General features: G+C 41.0%; 1 protein-coding gene across 1 annotated transcript in view; it reads right to left on the reverse strand.

Moving 5' to 3' along the window:
• Positions 1 to 22,055, reverse strand: part of uvssa (UV-stimulated scaffold protein A) — a gene marked incomplete at its 5' end in the record, with an annotated part of 47,968 nt that overhangs the window by 10,608 nt on the left and 15,305 nt on the right. The window contains 3 exons of the mRNA XM_042342364.1: positions 1,484 to 1,595; positions 10,030 to 10,213; positions 18,275 to 18,460. Of these exons, the coding sequence (XP_042198298.1) occupies positions 1,484 to 1,595; positions 10,030 to 10,213; positions 18,275 to 18,460 (482 nt within the window). The remainder of the gene's footprint in view (positions 1 to 1,483; positions 1,596 to 10,029; positions 10,214 to 18,274; positions 18,461 to 22,055) is intronic.

The following is a 22,055-nucleotide window of genomic DNA, read 5'->3' on the forward strand; positions in this document are numbered from 1 at the left end:
ATTGGAAGGGATGAGAGCTGCAGATTAGCAGGTCACTGTGCTTTATCATCGATTCCTGGCATCCAGGCCACAGGCCTCATCGTCATTATGTGGACATCTGTGTAGGGTTAAGGTTTTATGTAAGCACTGTAAACTGGGGGGCGGTTGTGGGGGGGGGGTAGAGTCAAATGATTTAGACTGTAGGAAGCACCATTGTTCTGCTCACATTTCTGCTGTCATTCCCAAATAGGCTGTAATACTGTGGTGTCTATGTTCATTCACTGTGTCAAACAGTATTTGTGATTCAATCTATTTTAAAATGGAACACTGAACACTTCAAACTGCGGAATTCAGATTGAATTCAGGAATCAAAAAGGTACCTGAAGGTAGTAAAGGGGGTCATAGCCAGACATCAAGTCCCAGCATTTCTCATGGTCCTAACATCATGGTCTGAAAATTTAAGATTGTGCAGAGTTGTGGAAAATTTTTAAATTCAGTCTTAAATTGGAAAGCAGTTTTCTGTAGTTTCTAAAAACAAAAAGAACTTTGGAAAAACTAAGGCCAAGAGAATGAAGATTTTCGAGCTTCCAATTCCACTGAAGCTGCTGTTGGGATCGATGCTGCACCCAGAGGCTTCAGTGGATGGAAACTTTTTGTGCACCTGGACTGACGTCACCTCAATTACTGTGCTGACTTCCTCGGGGAAGTGCTTGTGACACTTGCATTTACACATTGCCTTTTCCCTGCACACATCGTTAGCAGTACCCTAAAGTGCACACCCTGCCCCCCCATCCCAGCCTTGCCTCTAGCCAACCTGTGTCTAATGCTCTTTGGAAATAGCCAAGCAAGATGCTTCCCTCCAGGGAGAGAGCACATATTCTATTCTAGACACAGGAATAATAATAATAATCCTTACATTCGATATAGCACCTTATCATGTCATCTAGACATCTCAAAACGTTTCATAGGATTTTACGGTGAAGTGTTATTTGTTTGTATTTTTAAGTGTTTATTTGTGTGTATTTGTAGGCGAACATACCAGCCAATTTGTGCACAGCATTGCCCCACAAATCGCCATAAAGTTTTAGCTATGGGACTGTTTACCAAGACACCGAGAAAAAACTCCCTTTGCTTTTCTAATAGCCATGGAATCTTTAACGTTCACTTGAACAGGCAGACGAGACCTCGGTTTAACCTCTCAGCCGAAGGACGGCACCTCCAATGATGCAGTGCTCCCTCCAGCACTTCACCAGAGTGTCAGCCTAGAGTGAGTTCAAAGTCACAATGGGGGCGAGGGCTTGAACCTATAACCTTCTGACTCAGAGGCGAGAGTGCTACCAACCAAGCCAGCCTGACATGCAGCATAAATATGTTGAACGTTGGAAATCCTTAAGCTTGGTGATGGGTTTCCATATGTGTTAGACTTCCATCTGACGCCCCAAAAAAGATAAAGTATTTCTTATTTTTTCTTAAATAACAAAGGAATAGAACTACATATCCATACCAGGTTGCTCTTCTTGCCTCTTCTGTTTTTCCTGTTCCAGTCTTACAATGTCTTCTGGATTAGTGGGATTTCCTTGTTCATCCCTTGGGATAATCTTTCCATGGAAAGGGCACTGTGCAATGAATAAAAACGATTAGAAATGCAATCTCTAAGAAATGTTCCCTGAACAGAAATCTCTCCAACTACATGCTGATCCTGTTTTAAGGCGCCCTGCTACAGGACAAGCCAATGTATAGTTAACGATTGAGGTGTGTACTGTATGATAACCTAGCAGTAAGTAGGAACCCGATTGTTAGTCGATTGATGGATCGCATTCCAGGGGTAATAATCCCTTGAAAAAAAATTTGGTCACTCAATCCACGACTGTTTGTGGGACACTGCTGCATTTTGCCCACAAAATAACAAAATACAGTCAATCCACTTTACAGTATATCCTGTGAAGTGCTTTGAGACGTCTCAATGACAAGGTGGAATGTCAAATACAAGGATTATTATTATTACTATTGTAATAGCGTGGTCTTACCGCCTCTGGTTGGACACTAGTAGTGCCTTACATTTATATACTCACGTAAATATAAATGCCTTCACACCCCAGCATCTCCCTAGCTCTGATCTTTTCACACCCACTCCTCTCAGAGAAATGTGCTGTCAAGTTTTATTTGCCTTGAGTTGCTAGCCGAGGCCCAAACACCACCAATCCGGAACCCATGAGACCTTGTTTCTTAAAGTGTAAGATGGCACATGATTGAGAAAAAGTCTTAAATTCAGTTGTAATTTGAAACTGGCTTTCCTGCAGTTGTTAAATGAAGCTTTTCACAGTTCTTAAACACCTAATGAACCAGCTGAGTGCAATAAAAATAAAGTCCATGAATCCGACAGCGAGCGTGGAATTTCTTGCGTAAACATCTCAACAGCAAATTCAGAAAAGCCAATTTTTGGATAAGGCCCTGGGCATGTCTAGAGGATTACTGGTGGATAACGGCTGTGGGCACACTTGGGCTTTGTTGCCACTGGAGGGGTGGGGGAACGGAATACTTAGTGCTGTAGCATAGTGGTTAGAGCACTAGCCTCGCAAGCAAGAGGATCCGGGTTCAAATCCCAGGTGAGTTTCCTTACTCCACACATCTGTTTACTTTGCAGTAAGTAGGTAAACAGATTTCCCACAAAATATAGTCAATTCACTTTACAGTATATTCTGTGAAGTGCCTTGAGATGTCTCAACAGAGTGATAAGGCGTTATATCAAAAGCAAGTATTATTATCATCATTATTCCTCTGCAGGTCTTGTAGGCCTGAGGGTCACTCTCAGTCACAGCTTCTCTGACAATCTCTACATGCCCTACTCTCTGTTCCATCTAGATGGCTCATCCTACCTTGTCTTGGCTCTCCCAAACGTGGCCTAATACTCTCTGCCATGAGGTAAGCAGGGTCTGTTTCTCTGGGGGAAGAGTATGCGCATTCAATTAGACATAAATAAATTTCCTTGTATGGGTGGAATATGTATGTGGAACTCTGTCTGGTTTGGATGTTCTTAAATATGGCAGTGCGTACATGTCAGGCTCACTACACACACGCACAAAAAAAACCTGCTGCAAGCTGTGCATCTGCGCTCCAAGACTCTCTCCACCACCACTGCGATATTTATGGGACACGATAGGTGCAAATTAAATGCCTCATTTGCCTACTAACAACATTAATTTCATTTCTAATTAATGGCATTCCGTAAAGCGTTTCAAGACATTTGTTTTACGTGAAAGAAACCTTACGAAATGGCAGTTGCTGATACACCCAGCAATGATTACCACACAACACTCTCTGTGCTGTTTACTCCGCTCCTGCTAGGGTGATGCTTTGAAATCTTCCTCTTTGTTCAGCTCGCTCACTCCAGCTTTGACCTCGCTTTTGATCGGCCGTGTGCAGCTTTCTTAGCTGTACAATGCCACAAGAGTTCCTATTTTATCAGCCTTTAACAAGGTCTCAATGGATTGAAAGGGCCTTTTTCTTCTGTTTACTAACTATTTTAACTTTTGTTACTGAGAAAGAGAGGTCACATATCCCGAAAACTCCATTCTGGCTACGAGTGGCCACATATTTATTAAAATTAGCGAAAGCAGTGTCGTTGGCGGCATCACTTGTGACACTCTAAATATCAAATATTAATTTAATTTTGTAGGTACTGAACCATAGCTTATGAAGGCTGTAAAAAATGCCTAATGCAGTCCTAATAATAATTTTTTAAAAATTATTTTTTATTTTCATGCATTTCTTAAAACCATTCAAAAGTTAACTATGTGTTCAGTTTCAGAAAATAGTGTGATTTCTGAGGGAACTCAGCCTCTCTGATGATTCACTTAAGAGTTTTGATTCAAATCTTTGTTGAGTTAGCAGATCTTGAGGAGAGGGGGACAGAGTCAGTATTAGGGTTAGGGAGTTATTATGGGATCAAATTCAAGATCCTCATCCTCACTTTCAACGCCATCCATGGCCTTGCCCCCTCCTACCTCTCTGACCTGCTGACTCCCTACCAACCTGCCCGCTCCCTCCGTTCATCGGGCTCTGGCCTGCTCCATGTCTCCCTCCTGACCCACCCTAATATCGGTGGCCGGGCTTTCAGCCTCTCTGCCCCCACACTCTGGAACTCCATCCCACGGTCCCTTCACCTCACTTCCTCCCTTGCCTCCTTCAAAGCTGGTTTCAAGACGCTTCTCTTCAATCGTGCCTTTGGTCGCCCACCCACCTCTCTGGCCTTTCCTCACCCCTGCAACAACAACAACAAAATTACATTTATAGATCGCCTTTCATGTCGGGAGGACGTCCTAAAGCGCTGATCATCCAAAAGCACTTCTACCCCACCCCTCCCCCATGCTTGGATCCCGACACCTGACTGTTGTTCAGCACCTCCCGACGTGAAAGGTGGTCTATAAATGTAATTTTGTTGTTAGGGTTCAATTCACTTCACTTTCCTGTTACAATGGGGAGTGGGGTGGAGGAGAAAAAAAACCTAGGCTTTCTAGGGCTAAACTGCTCAAAAAATTACAAATGTTTACTGATGCCAGAGAGCAGCAGATTTTTTGCACCAGCTGTAGCCTTCAAGAGAGGTGAGAAAAAACTGGAAACAGGGAAATAAATCTGCACAGGTTTTCAGGCAGAGCTGGAAGATCACATTTTGAGGCTTTGCAAGATGAAACATCTGCGCAATACTGACTTTAAGCTGACACAATTCTATTGTAGCAAGAGGCAGAACACACAGCAATTTCCACACATTATAAAAATAAATATGAGCAAGGTAGCGAGGGGTGCCAAATTTAGACACACTTATTACATGGTTTTGCAGTTCAGCATGACGAATATCCGAAAAATTAGTGCTTTCTACAGCAAGGAGAGTAAACAGATGAAGAAATTACGTGGCAGCATATATTGAGCAGAATGGCCATATTATCAAAAGCCATTTTTGCTAAAATGGTCTGACATTTGAAAAGAAAGTGAATCTTGTCTTATACAAAATTGCAGCAGAAATGACTGATTCTGACACCTTGAAAATGTTGTTCTTCCAGAGAATGGTATCACGGGGACTTCATTGAAATAACTATAATAAATACACTGCTGTGCGCAATTGGCTGCCACGTTTCACCCACAAAATATAGTCAATTTACTTTATAGTATATTTTGTGAAGCACTTTGAGACATCTCAAAGATGTGATAAGCGCTCTATCAATTGCAAGGATTATTATAATAAAGGACAGCATTCCTTTTCTTTGCTCATATGGTTACACCCCAGGAAATTATGCACAGAAAAAAAATGCAAAATTAAACTTTTTTTATACAATTTAAATGCAGTATTATTTTATTGTAGCTTCTTGAGAAAGATATGGAGGCCAATTTTCGTGAATTTTGTATTGATATGGCACATTTATTTCTATTTATGAAGCACATTATTGTATTTTTCTACGAAGCATACGTCCGGATTGCGCGGAGCACGACAGGAAGAGAGGCTGAGCGGGAGGCATGAGGCAGTTCGACCACATTATGCAACATTACGTGCCCACAAACTTATTATGCAAGAAATTACGTGGACATAATTCCCTGGATTGTATATGATGAGAGTAACAATGTAGGTTGGCAGGGTTACTTTTCACTTTCACAGCCCTTGTTGCTGGCGTTATCCACCCCAAATATTGTGGCAATGCCTTCAGCACTGACACCTTTCTCAAGTTACATCCACATGTTGTAACTACAATAAGTAAAATTGGACATTCGCTTCATGGTTATTTGTAGGACATCACTGTTTGCCGCAGTAACTACACTTTGCTGTAAAAACCTTTGAGGTGGTTTGAGACGTCTCGATGACATGATAAGGCAGGATATCAAATCCAAGGATTATATTTATTATTATTTTTCAACTTCCATACTGAAAAATATTAATTAGTTTGAAGAAAAGTAAATTTGTATACAAGATGACTCGCAGGCAATATCCCACTCACTGCTATGTTTGTGCAGTGACTATTACAAATGGAACACCTACAGATATTTATTAATCATGTAATAAAGATTGGTTCAATAACCATTAAATCCTTTTCATTGCTTGCTAATTCCACAGTTAAGGGCCCTCCCATTGTATGTGTACAGTTACACATGGTGCATAATAGATCCCCCTAAAAACATAAAGCTGTTATATTGGGAAAGATCATTCAACAACAACTTACATTTATATAGCGCCCCTCACGCAGGGCAGCATCCCAGAATGCTTTCAACCCATAGTATCATGTTGTAGGGCATAAACAATTTCCTTCTTTAAAATCATTGTCCTACTCCAATCCCACATCCCTCCAATCTTCATCCCATTCCCTGCCAATGCTCCAACAAGCAGCAGTTAACTTACTGGGTAGTGCAGTAGCTCATTCCATATATTAATGAAAAGTGTGATGAAGCTATTCCTTATGTTAGTTTATCTTGTGGCTTTCCTCAGTTTATATCTGTGTCTTTCTCTCCTAGAGTTGCACAAAATAACATTTACATCCACCTTATCAATTGCCTTTATTATTTTTTGTGATAAGAGTGGGTGGGTTTATCTTCCTTAGCCTCTCAGCTCTCAATGATCAAAAACCTGGAAGAGTCTTTATTGTCTTTCTCTGAATCTTTTTCACTGCCTCTAGTTTCCTTAGGTACGGCAATCACACATGGACAGAATAATCCAGGCGTGATCTCACTAATGCTACAGAAAGTGTCAGTAATGCTTTAGATTTATATTTTGTGGATTACTTATACACGCCAGCATTTCATTTTGTGAAAATTCAAGTATGTAATACCAACTGCATTACCCTTATCTGCCATGTCAGGTTAGCTGAGCACGACCTCCCCTTCCTGAATCCTTGCTGACTCTCCTTTAACAAGATATCCTTTTCCAGGTATTAATTCATTGGGCAAGAGGCTGAAATTCCACTGTTACCTACTTATGCTGTGTGAGTTTATGATATTGTTGTGAGCAAATTGGCTGACGCATTTGCCTACATGGTCACTAAACTTGAGTAAAATCCTGTGAAGCTCTTTGAGATGTCCTCCCGACGTGGAAGGGGCTATATCAAATGTAAGGATTCTTATTATTGTTATACAATTTAAATTTATATATCATCTTTTGCATTGGGTGACACCTCAGAGTGTATGAATTGATTATATTTTAATATTCATACGTATTCTCTGAGAGAAATTATGCCTTTCATGTGAAATACAGAGGCAATGGGGAGAAATTTGGGGCAAATAACAGGACTGGATCTTAAATCAATGTGTTATGAGGGGGCTAATTCCCCTTTGTACATACCGGTAACATTCTCACAAAATATGCCGTACAAGGGGAACTACAACAGAGTCAGCAGGAGGTTTGACTTCTGATAGTCATTCAATGATGAACCTTTGTGGCAAAATAGCCAGAGAATTCACTAAGGAGTCAATAATCATCATAAAATCCTTCCACTTTCTTTCCCTACCTTCAAAACTCTCCCTGACTATGCTTTTGAACATCATCTTTATTGCCCCTCAGCCCCCCTCTTCCCCCATTTCCTTCATCCTGCTCAGGATGCGTTGAAAAGCACTTTGAATCCTTAACTTACTTAAAAAATGCGATATAACTGCATGCTGTTGCTGTTATACGACCATAAAAATTTACAGCACAGAAGACCATTCAGCCCATCTTGTCCATGCTGACTCTTTGAAAGAGCAATTAATTCAGCCCCATTTACTGGCCCCTTTCCCCACCTCCTGCAAATTACTCCTCTTTAGATATCTAGGAAGGAGATACTGCTTGCGTGAAGGGCACAATATAAATACATGTTGTTGCTGTAGTACTTAGTTCTCATAAAAATTAATATGGATTCTGTCTCGAACACTACTTTTGATCTGTTTGTGTAAAAAAACATTTTAATGTGCTCTGCTCCAAAGTTAATTCTCTTAAATTAATGTCCTCCAGTCACTGACTCATCAACCATTTGGAAATAATTTCTCCCATTTGACGCTTTCAAAATCCATCATAATGTTTAGACCTCTATCAGGTCTCTCCTCAGCATTCTGTGTTCAAGTGAAAATAGGCACAGTTCCTCAAGCCTCTGGCATACTGCTCAGCCCTGTTATCATCCTAGTAAATCTCCTCTGCTCCCTCTCTATGGCTCCTTCCTAAAATGCTGTGACAAAAATGGACACAGTTCTCTAAGTAACTGTGGAGAGTGAAATCGTTCAGTATAGGGCAACAACAAATACTTGTATCCTATAGTGCCCTTCACGCAGAGTAGCTGTCTCGGACCTCAAGCATATACTATTTCTGCTTCCCATCAACGACTCACATATACAGCAATGCGATCTGTCATTCAGTGCATTTTGTTGTTTAAAAATCACTCATGAAAATTGATGGGACAGTAATCATACCAAGCATATTCCCAAAAGACTCTTACTGAAGGAGGTCTTGGTTTCAGATGTAGAAGATTATTCTGTGTTATAGTAATTGCAGATCTATTTAAAAGCTGATCTCTCCCAAATGTGTTACATGTTGCCATACAAATTACTGAATGCGACAGACACCTGGCCATATTTGCTATTTTAAATGATACTTTTCTACTTCAGCTAATACTGAAAGCCAAGTAGTTTCATATGTTAATATCATGATTGCAAAAGTTGATGCGAGAATGCATTCTTTCACAATGCTTTGTTCCTGTAGTGAAGTTCACCATCAGTTATAATATACTTTGGCCCTGTTATAAACACAGTTCATTATTGCGTGAATTTGCTTAAAATTACGATTGCACTGTTGACCCAGTTCTCTGTGCATTCACACAGCCAGACCATTTGTTTCCAATTCACTGGCTGGCTTTTCACACAAACCTTGCCCGTCAATGTCACTTCCTGATGTGCTGTGCATGTGTAAAGCGGGAAGTGATGTCACTAGCAACCTAACGACTCGGAAGTCGGTCATTTTAGGTTCAGCTCATAAAAAAAGGGCCATCTTTGAGGACATCAGGTCACCGTTTACATCAAGTCAAACAGGATGTAATATGGTGGTGACCGTAAGATCCAGAAGTTGGCCACTTTTTCTTTTAACGTAGGAACCAGAAGATGTGCACTTTGTACACACATACAGTCAAACCGTGCCTCACCAGGTTGGCATTTTGTGGATCCCAAACAAGGACAGATTGCATTTTTTGCTTTTAACAAAGTGCCCATTAACATCAAAAGTCTCAAAGGGCTTCACACTGGATTGCTGTCAAGTAAAGACTATGTTTGCACACAACAGATGTGAGTTAATAGTACATTTGTCAGGGTTTCATACTTTGCAGTCTTAAATCTAATACAAACATGTCTGCATCCATTAGAATAATTACTTTGGTAATTTTTCTTCAAGTAAGTTTATATTTTAAGATTCATCTTTAATTCACTGAGATGAGCGCAACAGTTGTGAATAGTCAGAAGTCTCATCAAAATCTAATGTGTTTGCTTTATCAGATGTAATAATGTATAATAATCCTTGAATTTGATATAGCGCCTTATCAGGTCTTTGAGACATTTCAAAGAGCTTCACAGAATATACTGTAAAGTGAATTGACTGTATAGTTTGTGGGCAAAATACAGCAGCCAATTGTGCACAGCAGTGTCCCACAAACAGTCGTGGATTGAGTGACCAAATTATTATTATTATTTATTAGTTTATTTTTTTGAAGCCATTACCATCTCTGAAAAAGCCAATCGACTAGCAACCGGGTTCCTATTTACTGCTATGTAAACAAGTTTGTGGATTAAGGAAACTTACCTAACTTTATAAAACTTGCCATTTTTTTGGGTGGGGGGGGATTATTACCCCCAGAATGCAATCTGCCAATCAACTAACAACCAGATTCCTACTTACTGCTGGGTAAACAGACTTGAGGAGTAAGGAAACCTGCCACATGTTTTGCCCCGCCAAGAATCGAACCCAGGTCCTCTTGCTTCCAAGGTAAGTGTACCTGTTGCAAATTTTTTAAAAAAACATAGCTTACTGCTACTGGTGATCTTAAAACAACAGTTATAGACCTTGAGCCGATCCTGGCGTTGGCAAAGTGTTCCATCAGGCATTGGTGCTTGGCACTTGTGATTTACTGGCTGAAACTCTCCGGCAAAGGTGATGTATCTGGTCTTCAGCATGGCTGCCAACTCATTATTCTCACTCTCGCCCTCTTCCTCTTTGTAACTCCAAAAACTGTGCTGACAGTCCACTCTAGAAAACATTGAACAGAAGGATGAAAAGGCAGGAACCCTTCAGCTGAAACCATTTAAATGCACGGAGGGGAGATGTACACAGTGAATTTTATGCTTACATAACACAGTTGTTAGAAGAATACACTTTTTGTTTTAATTGGCACAAATTTGAACCAGCTGAGTGCTGAGCCAAAGTGCCAGGTGATGGTTTCTCACCACGTTTTCTTTATGCACTGACCTCGGCCAGAGCGTTGGACAAAACAGTTTCACAAGACCACGGGAGGTTTAGATGAGGAAGGCCTTCAGCTCATTTGATCTTCCAGAATACCCACCCTACTGTGTTTACAGTGCTCCTAGCACTTACCCTTCATGAAGGGCACTATACACAACAACATTTATATAGCACCCTTTACGCGGATTAGTATCCCGAAGCGCTTCTGCGTGTGTGTGTGTTTATACATACATATATATAAAATATATACACACACAAGTTATTGTTGTTTTCCCCATCACACGATCAAGCTGTTTTTTCAAATGAGCCCAGACTCCTGGCCTCAACTACCCTTCCCGGCAACCTGTTCCAGTTGTTAATTACCCCTCTGGGTGAAGATATACTTCTTGGTGTCCATCCTGAAATTACCATTTGCAACCCTAAATCGTTGTCCTCTAAGGATAACTTCTAACTGGAAAACAATCTGTACCATGGGTGGAACATCTCAGCATGAGAATTGTAGAGGTACATTTGCAGAGCAAAAAGTCATGGGTGTAGGTCATTTGTCTGATCATTTAAGTCACAGAAAGTTCTACTTTACAAGGGGCCCAAAGGAGGAAATAGAAACAACAGAGGGAAATAAATAGAATAATTATCCAATAATAATAAAACCCCTTAATATGCCTAATGTAATTCTAAATTTAAGAAGATATTTATTCTAATGTGCACTGAAACGGTGGATGTGCATGTAGGAAGAATGTTTCACTGTCTGCAAAAGCAGGGCTTTTCCTGTCTCAAGCAAAGGATAGAATGCCCTCTTGTGGCTGAACGGTGACATCCACTGTCTATTGGAAAGGTTCTGATATCGTCCTGGATCATATCATTTAAACCAAACATAAAGTTGAGTACAGTAAAAATATAAAATGAAAAGGTGATAAGAAGAGATTGGGAAACTCATTTAAAGCAATGGGAAGCAAAGACATAGAAGCTTAATTGTACACTGTACATTTGGCACTATGAAGTGAACCGCAAAGTTCTGGAGTGCCAGCGTCACATTGTGGGAATATTGTTTGATGCCCAGAATATGTCTCCAAGCTTAGCAATGCTGCTTTCAAGTGCTTAGATGACCAAGCATTTTCTGATTGGCAAACACATGTGCACACTCACCTCTTAATACTCAATCGCCTTTTATAATAACAAATAATCCTTGCATTTGATATAGCGCCTTATAACATCTTCGAGACGTCTCAAAGCGCTTCACAGAATATACTCAAGTGAATTGACTGTTTATCGAAGAAACACACAGAAACACACCTCTTAGCACAGCACACAGTCAGCGTAAGCTCAGGAGCTGGTTGTTCAGTCATCCTCAGTTTCAAATGTCCCATGAAGGTCAGCAAAAATTTGCTGGAGAAAATAACTTGAAAAAGAGAGGTTGGTGTTCAAGAACAACAAAAATGGTGACAACTTTGTCCCATTGCACATTTTTGTCTTAATCAGGGCACTCTGGTGAAAAAGTAAAAACAAGATGCGCTCAATGCATGGCTACTGCCTGCAGCAAACAAAACAAATGGTGCAGTTTAGTGACTGTTTTCCTCAGGAACAGATACAAGTTTGAGCTGATAAGAGTCATCTCTGCTTCACAGAAGTATTAGCTACTTCTAGCTTACCACCATAACCTCCATGAAGCCCACCACCTACTCCCTGGACCCCATCCCCACTCCTCTCCTTAAATCCCAGTTCCACCTCCTTGCCCCACTGTAGAGTCCTGTAGCTCAATGGTGAGAGCACTCGCCTTGCAAGTGAGACCTGGGTTCAATTCCAGACAGGGGGAACCCTTGGGCAAGTTTCCTTACTCCACACGCCTAATAATAATCCCTTCAAAAAAAAAACAATAATAAATTGGTCATTTTCAATCCACGACTGTTTGTGGGACATTGCTGTGCGCAATTGGCTGCCGCGTTTCGCCCACAAATATACAGTCAATTCACTTTACAGCATATTCTGTGAAGCGCTTTGAGACGTCTAGAAGATGTGAAAAGCGCTATATCAAATGCAAGGATTATTATTATTATTATTACTTGCCGACATCATTAACCTCTCCCTGTCCTCTGGCACTGTTCCTTCCCCCTTCAAAACAGCCACTATCACCCCCACCTTGAAGAAACCTTCCCTTGATCCATCACAGCTATCCAGCTACCGGCCCATCTCAAATCTCCCCTTCCTATCCAAGGTCCTTGAGAGAGCCCTTGCCTCCCAGCTTCTCTCTTTCCTCTCCTCTCACTCCCTCCATGAACCCCTCCAATCGGGTTTCTGTGCTGCCCACAGCATGGAAACTGCTCTGGTCAAGGTCACAAATGACATCCTGACCATGTGTGACCAGGGCTCCCTCTGTCTCCTCGACCTCTCCGCCACCTTTGACACCGTGGACCACTCAATCCTCCTCCACCGCCTCTCTTCCCACCTCAACCTTCAAGGTTCTGTTCTTGACTGGTTCAGGTCCTAACTTTCACACCGCCTCCACTTCGTCATGGCAAATGGCTTCTCCTCCAGTCCGCGCACCGTCTTGGTGTTGCTCATGGGTCTGTCCTCGGTCCCCTCCTCTTCACCCGCTACATGCTCCCCCTTGATGACATCATCCGCAGACATGGGGTAAATTTCCACATGTACGCAGATGACACCCAACTCTATCTCTCTGCCTCCACCCTGACCTCCAGGACTATTGGCGTCCTGACCGACTGCCTGTACTGGACGAGAGACAACTTTCTCCAATTCAACGTCAGCAAAACCGAGGCCCTCCTGATTGACTCGCGCCAGGACCTCCGCACCTCAGGCGCTGGCAGCATCAGCCTCCATGGCTGCACACTCAACTTCACTAAGCCAGTCAGGAACCTGGGTGTCTTGTTTAACCCAAAACTGTCCTTTCTCCCCGACATCCGCACCATGACCGGCACTGCCTACCACCACCTCCGCAATATTGCCAGACTCCACCACTGCCTCACCCCTCAGGCTGCCGAAACCCTCACCCACGCATTTGTCACCTCAAGGCTCGATTACGGGAACTCCCTCATCGGCCTTCCCAACTCTTCCCTTCACAAGCTGCAGATCATCCAAAACTCTGCAGCTTGTGTACTCTCACACACCAGGCTCCGTGACCCCATCACTCCCACCCTCGCCCGACTCCACTGGCTCCCCATCCCCCAGAGGATTGAGTTCAAGATCCTCGTCCTCACCTTTAAGGCCATCCATAGCCTTGCCCCCTCCTACCTCTCTGACCTGCTGACTCCCTACCAACCTGCCCGCTCCCTCCGTTCAGCGGCCTCCAATCTGCTCCATGTCTCCCGCCCGACACGCCCTACCATCGGTGGCCGGGCTTTCAGCCTCTCTGCCCCCACACTCTGGAACTCCATCCCATGGTCCCTTCGCCTCGCTTCCTCCCTTGCCTCCTTCAAGGCCGGTCTCAAGACCCTTCTCTTCGACCGTGGCTTTGGTCTCCCTCCCATCTCTCTGCCTTCCCTCACCCCTACATCACCCATGCCCCATGCTCGGGCCCTGACACCTGACTGTTCTTGCTTTGGGACATTCTCTTGATGTGAAAGGCGTTCTATAAATGTAATTTTATTGTTGTTGTAGCTATAAGTGCTAATAATGTCCACGTTTGGACCACGTTGAAGACATTTCTCAACTTTCGCTAGCCCAATTTTCCTTTTGCCAACCACCGGTCCGATTTTACCCTCCTGGTAATATTTGTGCTCCTGGAAACACTGAGTTTATTACCCCTGCTAGGGCATAATCTGACAATATTGGAAGTAGCTACCACAGACACCTGGATGATTTTTTACCGATTTTTCTCTTCTGAAGAAGTACTCCCAACTAAAAACCTCTTTTTGGTCTATGGTCACCTCCACCTTTCCCCCCACTTGGTGTCTGACCTAGCCACTGTGCAGTTCTCCAAAACTATCTGAAGGGTGTCATAGAAATGCTGCTGATGTTGCCTCTGGTAAATTTACTCAGTTGACTGAATGGCCTTCCTCTGTGAAGCAAATGTGTAAACCTGGTTGATTTTCCCCTCCCAAATCCCAGGCATTGCCACCTGTAGTGCCCAGCTAACTAAATACAGGAATTCACCCCCACTATACTTTCAGTTGTGTATGTCCTAATCAAAAATCACATACAATTTTGAGTTGATGTTGGCTAATTTGGTAACCAGCTCTTTATCTCCAAGCCGTAAGCTTTGGAATCATCCTGATCGCTCTTCTCTGAACCCTTTGACACAGCGATGTCCTTTTCAAAACTGCACACAGTATTCTAAATGCGACCTGAATAACAATCTATACAAGGTCAGAATAACTTGCTTCAATCCATAATTAAATGTCTTTGCGATTTACCCCACTACTTAATTAGTCTAGATCATATTGACTCAAATCCCGCCAAAAAATGGCCAAAAATTACATACAAAATCCCCTTCCTTCCTTCCTTCCTTCCACATTAGCAAACATCCCATTGACATTATATTATATTTATAGCCATACTGATAGGACTAACTTATTCTGGACTGGATGCTCCTATCTGAAGCTTACCATTCTACGAATACAGTACTGTAGTATCTATCTCAATAATACTTTTCACTTTGCCACATTGCTTACTGTCAGCATCAATTTTGTAATTTTACAGCAAGTACCTTCCTTCATATACTTTAAGATCAGTGTGAACGTGGGGGGGCACAGTGGACCCAGTAGAACTCCAGGCTTTACCAAGCCAGAGCTTTTCTCACTTAGAATTCAAGTCATGCTTTATACAACAACCAACATAGTGCCGTTTATGTGAGGTAGCATCTTGGAGCAATTAAATTACCAATTTCTATTCCCAAACATAGGAACAGGAGGAGGCCATTCAGCCCTTTGAGCCTGTTCCGCTTTTTAATTAGATCATGGCGGTCTGTATCTCAACTAATCATTTCAATTAGAATTTCCCACTTTCTCCTCATATCCCTTAATACTCTGATCTACCAAAAATATAGGAACTATAGGAACAAACCATATATTCAACCCATCCAACTAACCGTATGAGCCTTAATTGTTTTTACAAAACATCACATGTGGAACTTTATCAAATGCCTTCTGAACCTCAATTAAATAATATTGACAAGTTAATGTTGGTCCATTCTTCACAGGGTCCCATAGTATCAGTATGTTTCATTAGCCATGTGCAATTAGCTGCCGGGTTTTACCTACAAAATATATAGTCAATTCAATTTACAGTATATTCTGTGAAGCACTTTTGAGACGTTTGAACGATGTGATAAAGCGCTTTATCAAATGCAAGGATTATTATTATTAAAAGTGAAGTCAACAGGTTGAACTAACTAAAGGAAGAAAATTCTCTGAAAGCTGTAAGGATTCAATGTGAAATCCATCGCAATCCAGTTCTATATTGGCAAAGTATGGCTGGTGCTACAATTAGAAAAATGACACCAGTGCACATTGGGCTGCTTATTTGAGGTTGGTATTAATACAATGATTGTACAGAGGAAACAGAGCTTTCCTTTACACCTGATTGTGTGAGAACTGTGCTGGATGCTGACAATGGGTTCACAAAATTGAAAACCGCTTATTTTCTACGACATTCTTCCTCTTGATGAGGACAAAGAAAGATTGATGAATCTTTCACCTTTTTGTCATAACTATTTGAAGTAACAAAGAGTCATGTTGTTAGATTGAGTCTCAATGACAATGCGGTGCGGTATTATATAGTTTGTGTGTAATTAACAGCAACTGAAGGCTCCTGTAATTCAATTTACCATTAATTGCCAATTTATAGGTCAATCGTGATTTGTGAATGGCTTTTGAATACTAATTCACTGCTTCGAAAAGTGGTAATTAGGAGAATTTTTTTTATCAGTCCTATTTCTCCAAACCTAATGTGCACATATGATATGCATCTGCATCTTAGGTCAGTCCCTTTACAGTAGTTGCTTCCATTACATACAGATCATGAAGGAGCTTTTACCTGTTAAAGATATTAGTATTCCACTTCATATGGTTTTATTGGGATGATTAGATATAATGCCTTGGAATGAGGACAATATCCTGCAAACGAAAGCTTGACAGTGTGCACGTGGGCATATTTGTCCAAACATGCCAAGGCAGTAGGGCAAGAGGACACAGGTTCAGTGTTGTGAAGGGCAATTTTAGGACTGAGAGGTGGAAGTATGTATTTACATAGAAGGCAATTAATAACAGGAATGAGTTATCAGGGAAAGTGGTTGAAACAAGAAAGCTGGACTAATTTACAATAACTTGATGCAATAATGCCACTTGCCCATCCTAACCATGTGTGCAGTGTTGGATATTCTAGAAGGATGAGATCAAATAGACCAAATGGCCTTATTCACCAATTCCTTTGTTGCAAAAACTAGTCATTAAGAGAATTCCAGCTTTGCCAGTACATCACTACAAACTTCATGATGTGAACTTGATTTTCGCCCACAAAACAGTCAATTCACTTTACAATATATTCTGTGAAGAGCTTTGCGAACCCTCGAAGATGTGATAAGGCGCTATATCAAATGCAAGGATTATTATTGTTGATTTTAATACCTAACTGATGCAAAAGTATTTAGAATTAAAAAAATGCTTAGAAACCTAATCAGTCTCATTACTTTCTGTGCTGTTTAATCAATAGGAACAAGCAGATAAAGTGAGTGGGCTGTTTCTAATTGCCATTTGCAAGTTATTTTTCTCCTAATTCACTTTAGGTTTTATCCTGTCCCACGCACCAAACACCAGGTGGAGGATAGACAGGTGACTTGCTCAAAATCCTCTGCACCATGCTGCTCTTTTGACAGGGTTAGCATGGGCAAGTGACAAGCTCAAGCATCAGATTTGCCTTTCTTTCTCTGACAAAGTACCTTGTGTGGTGGTGATTGGGTTCCAGGAGTGGGATGAGTCACTCTGAAAAGTGGGCTGGAGAGAGCAAACATGGCCATCTCCACTTATATCCTTATATTATACTCCCTTATCTCCACTCAGTCTCCTTCGGCCTTCTTGATATACAGAACTCACTCTGTCGGAAAATCACCGATGTAAACTTTGTACCCAACAGTGCACTAGTTCACCAACATGCTACAGAATCAGCACACACAATCATCTACTAAGAGTCCGCTTTGGAACAAAGATGGTTTTTAAAATATGAGTCAACAGGGAAAAATTATTTCCACTGGTCAGTGAGTCAGGGACTAGAGGTCATCAATTTAAGATAGTTAGCAAATGAGCAAATGGGAACGTTAGAGGTAATTTTTTAATGTGGAGAGTGGTAAGGATATGGAATGCCCCAAATGGAGCGGGGGCTGAGGCACAACCCATATTAGCTTTCAAAAGGGAACTGGATAAATACCTAAAATGCAGTCAGCTCGATGGGTATGGGAAAAGGATTCTCGCGAGGGAGCTGTCACAGACACGATGGATCTTCCTCTGTGCCGTAAATTTGTATGGGTTTAAACTACTGAGCAATAGGCCAACAAGTTCTGACCAACTCCTTGTTTTTTTTTTAAAAATGGCGCTCACTTTTATGAGCAAACCATCCTTATTGTCACCACAAATGGAATCATCCCATTTATGATCAGCGGGCGAAGATTTCACACTATGTTACTGGTCCTATGAAGATATCAACTTTAAAAGTGAACGTTATTCAATTGATTTTAGAAATTCACGTGACTGTAAAACATAGTGATTCATAAACAAAAAAACTGCAGCTTTTTCTTGCTTATTTTCACTGCTGACAGAGACAGACATGATTTCCTCCTTGTCGGGGTACAATCAGCATTCGCAATTCATTCCGAAATGTATCAGGAAAAGCAAAATAAATTACTTAAGAATCTGGCCAGCAGTAGACTGCTCTTTTCCCCAGTAATAAAGGTCTAATCCAAACGGTATCACCGGGGCTCTTTCCTTCTCTTCTTCCCTTTTCCTCTTATTACTGTCATGTTCCTCTGACAACCCAGGATCCACTGATGTGGACGGTTGTGCGTCTGCTTCCTCTGAGGTTCCAGGCATGCTGTCGGCAGATTATTNAAAAAATCAATAGAAGATAATGTGCTGCACAATCGCTGTTTTAGTTTCATTAACCTTTGCACTAACATTCACATTAACGCAGACCCACTATGACTAACACTGCCATTATACACATTACAACTTGCCAGTGAATTTGATGAAGTTTCCAGCAAGCAACTTACTCGAAGGATTATCGATAATTCTGGAGGTCAGTGTAAGAGGGAAAGAACACAAGATACGTGCTTAGGACACTTACAAGATGCACTATGGCAAATTATACTCGCTGTTTTTTGTGCCTCACTTATCTTAGGAAATTTAGCTGCAATAGTGACAAGCTATGGCTAAATACTGGGAAGATGCAGGAATATCTTATTTTCCATTTGAACATCATTTGCTTTTGGAAAACAGCATTACAGAATGAAATTAAAGCAAAGTACAAATCACTTCCTATGTACAATAAGCAAGAAGGAAATTGCGGAAGCACTGTAGCCCTCAAGTTGCAAGTATTCACATTGAATTAAATACTATAGGAAAAATAGGTTGTTAACTGATGTGGAGTTTGGGGATTAAAGACAAATAATGAAGATTGTGCTATCTTCATATTTCAAAAATGCACAAACCAGTAATCTGTTTAAAATGCATCCCATTTGGTTGCGTAAATCATGTAGTGTAAGAATTGATGCATAATTTATATCTCCATGTACACTTTTATGATCTCCAGATTGCGCCCTGTGACTCATGCATCCGTGCAAATCGATCATTTACCTGCTGACAGGAAAGTCGAGGGTTTGACCAACACACCAGATTTACAGCAGGCTCTTTTAACATACTTACCCTCTTCGAATTTAACCCCACGGCTCAGTTTTATTATCTGCAAACTATTTTGTCAGCTAACTAACCAGGTCAGGATGGAAACAGTATCAGCACATTTTCTCCTATTTTAGACGAGCCATTTGCTCAGGCTATTGTTTATCTGTCACACTGTTGTCCCTCAGTTTTGGAAGAAAACAAGATATTTTGAAGTGTTGTGAGAGTATTCTCAGCAATGAAGATCCAGGCAAATCCATATAGCTGTTTGGAGACATTTGAGTTCCAACTTCAAATGAAGAATATTCTTCAGAACAGGATATTTGAAAACAGTCACCAGAATTCCTTATAATCATCCAATGTCAACATTCTAATACCCAATGTCAAGGATTCTTGCTTGGTTATTCACTTTATTATTGTTTGTGGAACAAACACACAGCGACTACATTTATACAGTAAATTCTGGGAATTTACCCCGACAATGTAATGAGACTATATAAAATGCAAGGTTTATTATTCTCAGCACTGTGTTCTTAATGTGTACAGATTATCAATTGATGCTAATGCTCACAGGAGTTGCTGCATAATACAGGAATAAATAAATAGTTTAATTTTCTGCTTCCCTTAGTGCCACTTCACAACCAGTGAACCAGGAGCCTTATGTATCAGAATGTCAGCATATTAGCAAGACTAATTAGACTTTCTCAAATCTTAAAATCTCCCAGAGAAACAAAAACAATGAGATGGGTAATACAATGGGGTCTGTGCGTTTTAAATCTGAGATGAAGTACTGTATTTTATTTGAGCAATACAATAGGCCAAAGCATCTCTAACACATAGAGGGTTTTCTCCATTGAAAACATACACATCACTCAGCCTTGCAAGGGTTAGGGTTAGGCTTTGCCTGCGATCTGAAGTCTCAGAAAGACAAACTTTCGTCATTCTATGTCCTGTAGAAGAAAATGCTGCTCAAGTCTGCCACTTCTGATGGGCGCTGAACATCTCATGGCACTATTCAAAACAAGAAGGCAGTTTCTTCTGGTGTCCTGGGCACTTCCTGGGTGTTTGTGGGATATTGCTATGTGCAAATAGGCTGCCATGTTCACCTACAAAATACATTTTACAGTAATTCCTGTGAGTGCTTTGAGATGTCTCAATGATGTGATACGGCACTAGATCAAATAGAAGGATTTTTTTCAATACCGATAGAGCTTTTCCCAGTGATCGCACAATGTTGACGCAACTGAACAGCTTTTTAGATGCCAATGAGCAACTTCTGGACTGTTGGTTTGTAGGCAAGTGTGGCAGCTAATGGAACATCCCACACCAGCAATGATGAATGACCTACTTATGAGCATTCCTTCTGGTGAAATTAGATGAGGGATAAATGTTGGTCAGGATATTAGGAGAACTTCCTGCTCTTCTTCAAAATAGTGCAGTGGGATCTTTACCTGATCCACAAATCACCAGATTTGTAGCATTAGCCCAATGAAACAGATAAAACTTTGCAAGACTGAACAAGCATTGTGCATGATCCAATTGAAGCTAGCAGATATTGTCAATCCTCTTGTACAGACATTCATTCATTACAAGAAAGAATTTACTGATAGTACTTTACAGTCTCTTAACCTGAGACCTGCTAGATTCACTTCTTGTTGCATTCATTATGATGCATCATTACAAGCTCTTACATTGATCAGTGTCAAGACCAACAAACTAATGAGAAGTCCCATGAGTTTGATCAGATTACACACAAGACAGTGATCTATACAAACTTTTCTTCAATCAGTTGTATGGGAAACATAGCATGAAGGCTCTCCACTACTAGTAAAACTGTGGTGAAATAGTGTTTCTTAGTGTTTCTCCCTCATTCAAGGGTAACGCCTTACAAGCAAGGCCATTAAGACTAGTCAACAAGAGACAATCTTAGATAGATGACTTCTCCGTTTGGGGAGAGTTTCCTGTTAAATGATCCAAAACGTCCCAACTAATTCATAAAGACCAAATACTTTCAGCTGGATTGTTTCGAGGTGCTCGGTCACTGTAACCACTGCACAAATACTTCATCCACATCCATTTCCTTCTTCCTTCAGATAAGATGTTAAAGTGAGGCCCTGTTTGTCTGTTCAGGAGGATGTAACAGATCCCATGATACTATTGAAAAAGAGAAGGCAGTTTGTTCCAGTGTCCTGGCCGCCAATGCTTCAGTTAGAATTCATCATTCACTTCATAGATATTTGTAGAACATGGTGTGTGAAAATTGGCTGCCGTGTTTGCCTACAAAAACATAGTCGCTACACTTTAGCGAAAACTGACGCACTTTAAGATATTTGTATAAGGTGTTCTATCAAAGGCAAGGATTGTTATTTTATTATTTTTACAATGCTTTCTTCAATGTGCTACTATATCAGGAAATTCCCTCAGATTTACCGAGAAAGAGTCTACTTTGCAATAGAGCAAGGGACAGTAATGATCTTTGCATTGACCAACACACAAAATACCTCCACTATTTTCTAACTATTGAAGAGTGCATGGATCTTTAATGCCTTGTTTACACTGCACTTTCAAGGAGAATAAATCAGGTAATTGCACAATACAAAGTCAGATTTTAATTTCATGATCCATGAGCAAACGTGTTGTAGCTTATTGAATCTGGTCAGAACCATCTTAAATATTAACTTCAGTCTCAGTTGATCACTGGTCTTCATATCCCAGGACAAAATTCTCAGATAATCCCAGAATTATCAGTGTCCTGGGACATCCTCCCGATGGGAAAAGTGTTATACAAATGT

Source organism: Callorhinchus milii, unplaced genomic scaffold (genome assembly GCF_018977255.1).
Source record: "Callorhinchus milii isolate IMCB2004 unplaced genomic scaffold, IMCB_Cmil_1.0 Scaffold1, whole genome shotgun sequence".
Taxonomy (NCBI): Eukaryota; Metazoa; Chordata; class Chondrichthyes; order Chimaeriformes; family Callorhinchidae; genus Callorhinchus; species Callorhinchus milii.